The sequence below is a fragment of the Astyanax mexicanus genome, chromosome 1 (assembly GCF_023375975.1).
Source record: "Astyanax mexicanus isolate ESR-SI-001 chromosome 1, AstMex3_surface, whole genome shotgun sequence".
Lineage (NCBI taxonomy): Eukaryota > Metazoa > Chordata > Actinopteri > Characiformes > Acestrorhamphidae > Astyanax > Astyanax mexicanus.
Genome location: NC_064408.1, coordinates 57,269,755 through 57,277,977, shown reverse-complemented (window position 1 = coordinate 57,277,977; position 8,223 = coordinate 57,269,755). Strand labels below are relative to the sequence as shown.

The 8,223-nt window shown below is 36.8% G+C and overlaps 1 protein-coding gene across 1 annotated transcript; it reads right to left on the bottom strand.

Annotated features, from left to right (window-relative positions):
• Positions 1–1,155: 1,155 nt before the first annotated feature.
• batf3 (basic leucine zipper transcription factor, ATF-like 3) lies at positions 1,156–5,994 on the bottom strand. The gene is made up of 3 exons (XM_007245473.4): positions 5,710–5,994; positions 4,388–4,492; positions 1,156–1,973 (listed from the first exon to the last, which is right to left on the bottom strand). Exons 1-3 carry the CDS (start codon positions 5,776–5,778, stop codon positions 1,803–1,805), a joined length of 345 nt encoding a protein of 114 aa, XP_007245535.1. The 5' UTR covers positions 5,779–5,994; the 3' UTR covers positions 1,156–1,802.
• Between the last annotated feature and the right edge of the window lie 2,229 nt (positions 5,995–8,223).

Sequence of the window (8,223 nt, the reverse complement as noted above, 5' to 3'; positions counted from 1 at the left end):
TAGTCCAATTACTTTTAATCCCCTAAAATGAGGAAGCGGTAGAAAAAATGGTTGTAATTCCTAAATGTTTCATAGAATATTTTTGTTCAACCCCTTGGACATCTGCACTTGGACACTTGGCCATCTGCACTTTAACTGATTCTCAGTTGTTTCATCGCAAATCAAATGTGGCATGCAGAGCCCAAATCATCATGATTGTGCCACTATCCAAATATTATCTTAACTGTACAACAAGTATAGTCAGATTAAACTGTTCACTGTATTTTGAAAATGAGCAAGTGTGTAAACATTCACAGTAAACATTCAGAGTGAGGGGAGTTCACACATAAAGTTGAAATACATGTCACTAAATCCATCTGTCCTTTAAAACACACCTGTTGTTTTTGAAATCTCATTAATAATTATATTTGATATTTCGTTTAATATGTACTAGTACGTGTCCGATGCAGCGGCACCATTAAATATGTAACAGAAAATCACAGAAAAAGCAAGCATCTGCAGCCTATGTATTCTCCAATATGTGCCGTGCTGCTCATCTCCAAACTCTTCTGCAGTCTGTGCAGACCATGCTGACCCCACCTTCCCACCAATACCCTTTGGGGAATGACTACTGACAAAAAAAACTGTATTAAACCTCCTTGTGTATGAACATGTGGGACTGTGTTTCCAAGATAAGATTAAAAACCGTTCAGATTCAGTTAACCTGCTCTCATAAAGGTTTTTCATTCTGCTTTTACTTTTCTACAAATCAGCACAGTGTGAACTCCCAAATTACTTCCTTTCCTCATCAGGGATGTCTCTAGTGTATTTAACATGATGATAAATCTGTTTCTATAGAAATTCTATAGAATTCAAGGGAATGGAACCACAGTGTTTACATTTTCTACAATCACTGGGTAAAGCAATTACCAAATGCCTGCCCTTTAGTGACAGATTGGGGAGAGAGAGGGACAATATGAAACAGTACAGCTTGTCAGAGTCTTCTCAGTGTTCTCAGATTGTAATATACTGTAGAAACATTTAAAAACACAGCAGTGTGGTCAAAGTACAGTGTTTAGCAAGAACCTGTGCTCAATTAAATGGCCATTTTCTGTTGTAGTTTAGGGCTTATTCTGTTAAAGAGAGTTTTGATACAATGAACCTTTCCACACTAAGCAACTCTGAATAACTTTATTTAGACCTCAATGACATAAAATTTGGGAATTCTTCTTGAAAAATACAACCACTTTAAAATTCAAGTATCTGTAAAAATAGATTCACATGAGGGCAAACACACTGCACATCACAAGCATGTGAAAAAAATAATTAATTAAAAAAATTCTGTACATTCTATTCACAAGTAACTGTCACATATATAATGAAGAACTAGTGAACATGGTTAATAGTAGAGCATGACATCCTGAAACAAAGAAAGGATATTTTGGTCAAGCACTTTCAGTAAAGCAGAAGTGTTCCTTCTTGTGGCACTTAAACTACAGCGGTGCACCAAATAGACTGGTTTGCGGTTACATAGTGAAATACAGTCCTGAAGTAATAATTTATTTCACGTGAGCTGGAATACTATCTGACACAATGATGTTCCCACAGCATAAAAATGAAACTGAAATCTTGTTATTGAACACGCTTTTCTAGAAACAAAAACTTCTAGAGAATATTTTGATACGTGTCAAACTGCAACACTCATTTTCAAGCAGCAACACATCAAAAAGGCACAACATTAACACATTTAATACAAACTTAAATTACAAAAAAACATTTTGAGAATGAATACAGTAAATACCATCAGTAATTTGTTTGTAAACTCAGGGAGGAATTGCATCATTGGTCCTAGCTGCTGGAAGAGCACTGCTGTTTAGAATAGGGCACAGGGGCTCATGGGACTGGAGGGCCTCTGACAGACATTTCTGTTCCTCAAGCAACAGCTGAACCTCCTTCTTAAGCAAGCTGTTCTGCTGCTCCAAGCACTCATACGCCTGTGTGGAAACATTTTTAATCAGAACCGTTAAAAGAACACGTCAGACAATACATTTAAGGAGGTTACATTCACCGATGTAAAGTTAAATGTGATGGACACATTTTCTCCACATATCTCAATCACACATGCCTAGTGACAAAATAGTTTACTTCTATGTTTTTTTCACAGGAAAAACTTAAATCATTTTGTATCTGTACTTCTGGTTTCATTAACTGACACATGTTAAACAATCTTTAGTATGTAAGTTGCATGAGAGTGTTACATATAAAAATGAACAAAAATACATCACATAACTAAAACATTTAGCAGCTTCTATTTAGAATGTGACATGTAATAATTCCCCCGTATTTTACATTGAAGCGTCAAACATCAAGTTTTTAAAAACTGTTTTTTTCAGGAATAATAGACAATATCAGCAAACTCAATCCATATCTAATTTGCCATTATTTGTCAACTCAATGTGGTTTACACATTTGATTTACTATTTTAGTTTATCATACACAATTCTCTGTTTCTGCACTAGCTTCATTTGCCTTGTAGTGCCAGTGCACATCTTTTCAGTTTTTTTTTTCAGGTGCTAACATCCTTTTGTCCAATCTTTATTCACATTTTCAAAACTCTACATACACCTGTCTGTTATGGACTATACTCTTGATACAATTCATGTTGGTATTACACAATATGTATTCAATTAGCGTATTTCAACATGCTTACATTTTATGAACAAACAAGATTACCCACTAAATACAATTCCTGATCGTTCTGATTTTATTTACAATTTCTTGCCTATAGCATGCCAAAAATAAATATCTCATGTTCCAAACTCTAAATGTAAGACAAAACAGTTACTTCTGCAACAATAGCAGGTGTATAGCTTTACAGAACATTACTAATAATTAAAAGACTATGATAAGACAACCACAGCTGGTTCTGGATCTTAGCATGAGACATATAGCCAGGTGCTGTCACTGACATGGACACATAAGAAACGTTCAGAAAACGTATCTAAAGTACTGGTAAATACTTATTAGCGTTTGTAAAAACAAACTGTAACTATCAGTCACAGTATAATTGCTGAAGAAAACATTTAAACCCATTATTTCTTAATATTGCTCCTGGTAAATCAGGTACATCATTTTAAGTACATCATTTTAACTCAAAACTCCTGGTCAAACTGTTGTGCTATTTATGAGCTGAATCATGTGTTTTGGGGCCAAGAATGAATCATCCTGTTTAGGGCAGTGGGTCACCGGCAATAGAAACACTGTTTAAAACATACACAGTTATGTCTGTTCTTATTATTATTAAGCAAGCAGAATGATCTGGCAATTAAACCCAGAGAGATACACAGTTTTAAACCACAAAGATTTTCCCTGCAAGAAATTTGCAGACAGTGGAGAGTAAAGAGCAAGTCCCACTATATGCAAGAGTAAAGTCTGTGTAAAACACTGCAATTGTGAAAGCAATATTATATCTTAAAGATGTTCTTTTGGATTCAGATTTAGTAACTGAAATGGACAATCAAGAATACTGAACTCATATTCATGAGTAAAACTGCAAAAGTGAATTTTACTGTTCTTTTTTATAGTAAACATATGATCAGATCACTCATGACAGATGTAAACAGCAGGTATGCACTGGCCTAAGAGATTTTAAAAACAAACTTCTATGTAGTGTTTGTTCTTTTTTAATGAAATGCATAATCATTAAAACATCATAAAGTGCACGGTCTGTGAAGTTTCTTTAAACTTACAAAACAGCGGTGGGGAATGGCAGGACTGCAGATAAAAACATATGTTAAGCCTGGCAGGCAGTGGGTGAGCTGCAATAGGCCCTCCAGAACCAGACTTCCTCACCCTGAGTTAATCACACATTCTTTATTAAACATGGTTGTTTAGGTGGTTCTAATATTACAACACTTAACAACTCACGTGGCACATTTTTTTTAAAGCATAGCTTACTTGCAATCTCAAAGTTATTTCTTTAACTATCAGCCTTACTGTCCATCTTTGTCCACCCCTACTCGTCCAGTCCAGTCTACTGATCAATCCACTTCTTCTCCCCACTTCCAGTTGCTGATCATTAGACCTTTTTTCTAGTCTCTGTCTGCTATACCTTCCTGCAAAATTCTGAGCCTGACTTAGCTGTAAGAACTTTGTGTCTTTTTGCTTTGGCAACTTTCAGTGTGTTAATTAATTTATTAATTGTGTGTAGACCAGTAATACATTTAACACAGCCTGTGCTTGTCCTTCTTAAAAGTGAAGTACAAAATGCTTCCTCGGTCCGAATCCTGGTTTAGTCATCATGAGACCTGTAAGATGACTGTTCTCAGGGTAAGGTCTCAGTGTTTACACTTTAGAAACCAGGCTGCGTCAAAAATGTGATTAGTATATGCGTGCTGTGTGAACGCACCTCGTGCAGCTCATCAGCTCTCTGGGTCTGTCTTTTACGACTCCTCTGCGCCGCCACTCGGTTCTTCTCTCTTCTCTTCAGCCTCCTCTCATCATCATCAGAGCTCTAATTCATCATTCATTAAGACACCACATAAGCCCACGCACAATACAAGAGGAGTGTGTAGAAATTGTACATCTTCCCTGTGCAATGAAATACATGTATCTCCAAAAACAGCAACTTTAGGAGAGAAAAATTAAACCTTCTTAACTTTTAATAAAAGTCAATGTAAAAAGAGTTTATTTCATGCCATTTTGTAAAACTACGTAAAAAGTGTAAGGGTGAGTTTGTGTGTTCTAATTCGGTAAAAAAATAATCAAAAATGGAGTTTCTTGTTTTTCATTGGACAGCAACGACATGCAATTTATTTATAAGTTGCAGTTAGTGTAAACTCTGTCCAAAAGTAGCTCTGCATAAAAATACCTAGGTGGCACACACTGACCTTTAATGTTTGAAATTTGAATATGGTTGAAGTAATGTCTTGTTATTTCAATGTCGAAACAACATTGAAATTTTAACATTGAATCAAAATGTCCTCACCTTCAACCTTTTGAATTTGTTTGGAGTTGTAAAGTTCCTACTTCTTAAAAATGCATATTCAGAGAGAGAAAGAATAAAAATAAAATTGTTAATTTTTTAGCATGGCATCAATTTTTTCCCCTCTTCCATACAATTTTCAGCATCCTGAATGTGATCTAGGGTTTATTAAAGGTTGAACATATGATGCTGCATTAACGTTGATCCACTTTTCAAAATCAGCACCAACATTAACGTTGATTCAAAGTTAAAATAGAAAGGTAATGCCAACTGCATTTGATGCCAGGCATCTGTTGAAGGTTTATAAAAACTGGACTACACGTTTTGGTACATTTCTCTCTCCAGTGATTGAGCTTTATCCAGTACCTCTGCTTGGGGTGATAAGTAGCCACCAGTAGGTTACCTGACGTCAGAAATGCTTCAAATGCAATCAATCCCTGACAGCAGTTTTAGAATATTTAGAATATACAATTGAAAGCTGCAGCAAAGACTACAGAATCTGCCCCATTAACATCCTGACTTTGCCTGTCTGCTCACTTTTGGACATACAGAGCAGAGCTGATATGAAAAAGAACTGAATCGGCTACACTCTGTAGGGAGTGGCTTTTATAAGGTGAAATTAAAAGGTAACTTTAGAAACACTTCAGGAGAGTGCTCACACACACACACACACACACACACACACACACACACACACACACACACACAACAGTGAGTTACAGCTGGACTGAGTGAAGTGTTCCTACCTCGCTCCGGAGGCACGAGCGCGCGGATGGTGCATGGCTGGGGGGGCAGTAGTCTGGAGCAGAGGACATGGCAGTAACACTTCTCACACAGAAAACAGCAGCTGCTCCTCAACTCAGCGCATCTCTCCTCCCGGAGCTCATCCGGAGCAGTGGACCAGCGGCCTGCCGCTCACAGCTCTTACCGGTACTCTACCCATCACTCACTTTCTTCTAAGTCACGTGGTGCACTTGTTCAGGGCTGCAGTACCCGCAGCGGCCGGGCGAGGGCGCCTCTAACACAGTAACCCAGAGACCTCCAGTAACCTCACAGCGCAGCTCATTCACAGAACCAGCTACAGCTTCAGAGAACTCACCAAGCGAGGAGGACTGAGGAGGATTAGCGACATTACATCAAATAAAATACCATCAGAACTGTAAACTTCCATAATCTACTCGCAAAATATTTTATTCACAACCAAAAATGTTCAGACCAAAAGAGCTTTTCTATGTATTTCAGTTTAATCCATACCTGTCAAGTTTTAGATTTAAAAATAAGGGATATTTTCCTCTGTACGCTTAAAGTTGTCCCACCAGCCCAACGAAGGTTCAGTATCTCTTACATTTTAAGACATGTTTACAAAAAATCTAAAATAACCACATGTAAACCGCTTACACACTACAATTAGATTATCAGAATCTGAAATGTTGTGGACATTCCTACATATGTCATTCTTTTAATACAGCCAAATTAAAAACCCTTTTCTAGATATTTAAAAAAAAGTTAAGATTTCATCTCTTTTTGGCATAAATGCACTCTTTTATATAATATATTTTTTATTTATGTAATAGATTTAAAATTGAACAAAGGGTGCACAAATTCTGCAAAATGACTGTAGGTGACCTAAAAATAGTATCATGAGCTTTTACTAAAAGGACATAGACCAGATATATTCCATCAGTAAAAAATAGTCCTAAGGGGCCTACACAATTAATAATTTTTAATTAATACTTCTTTCTTTTGATCACTCCACCCCTGATCAGTTCAGATCATTTCGGTCCTCTCCACATTTCTAGTTAAGCTGAGTCACAAGCTGTAATTTTTTTATTTTAAAAGGTTTAATCTGTGTGTTTTATTTCGGAGACGAGTATTTTTAAGCAGCCATCAGAAAAATCTCATCACAGTTTACATGATTAGCCTACCGTTACCTTTCTTTTAGAAAAATCGCTGAATATCCAGATATGTTTTAACATCAGCAGCTCCGACTAGCTGCCTGAACTCACAGCGACGGGGGGGGGCTTCCCCACGCTGACCCTCCTTTGCAAGCTGATTGGCTGTTTCTCCTAAAAGGCGGGACTTTCTCCTTGAACCGGCTCCACGATTGGTTAAGAGACACAGAGCGGTAAGTGCCCTGTCTCCTCAATAATATATATTTTTTAATTTAATATAATACGGGAAATTTACGGGAAAATACTAATACGGGAGGACGGCGGGAAAGAGGAGTAAAATACGGTAGTTTCCCGGCCAAAACGGGAGACTTGACAGGTATGGTTTAATCCACTTCTCCGATCTTTAAGCATAATCAATAAAAAAAGAAGAAAGTTGTTCTGTTATTATGATTTGTTTAATAATGATGATTCAATGTATATCGATTAGCCTTCCTCAATTAATGTCTTATTATACCACAGTTAGTTCTGACCCTGCAATGTGATTGGCTGAGAGGCGTTCTATGAGTGTCGTTATTAGCCGGTAATGCACTGTAACAGAAGCTCTCCATGTATTACTCCACCACATACAGGTAACCTGTCAATGATGCAGCGCTTACAAACCAAACAGCACAGCAATGGTACTATTTTAACTTACAGAGTTAAATAATTGCAATATGCACTTGAGGCTCATGCTATAACATTTATATAGTATGGTAATATTGTCACTGCTGTGCTGTTCTATGTTACTCGGTCACTATAACATGGTAGAGCACTCGCTCTCGTGTATTGTTGCTTGTTTTTATTTATAATTTTGTTATCTCTCATATTGTTATGTGTTCTCTAATTCTGTGAGTTTTCCTGTTCCATGAGCATGTTGTATCCATCAATAATTAAGTCCTACCAATAACATTTTTTATCTGTCTGATGTTTGTATACTTGTTTGGTTGAATAAAAAAAAAAGATTTGCAACATTTCAGATCTACCAAGAACCACAATCTAGATCAGGTCAGCTGTGTTTAAAATCTACTGCTCTAATAATGGCCTTAGTAAAGTTGTGATGCTGAATAAAAAGACTTTCAGAGACACATTTCCCGCCATCTTTCCCTATCCTGTCAGCTCTCCATCATCTAATCCAACAGGATACCTTTAAAAAACTCAGCATTCGCCCTTCTCTGTTTAAGCTGAATTCAAGAATTTTAAAACATGCTGAATTACCTTTTTCAGAACAGGTGCAGATCCTGTAAAGTACATTTTAATGTCCGTGCAATTTGTATAAAAAGAAAACAAATATTTAAATAATTAAGTGTAACTCATTAATAGAAGCCAGAA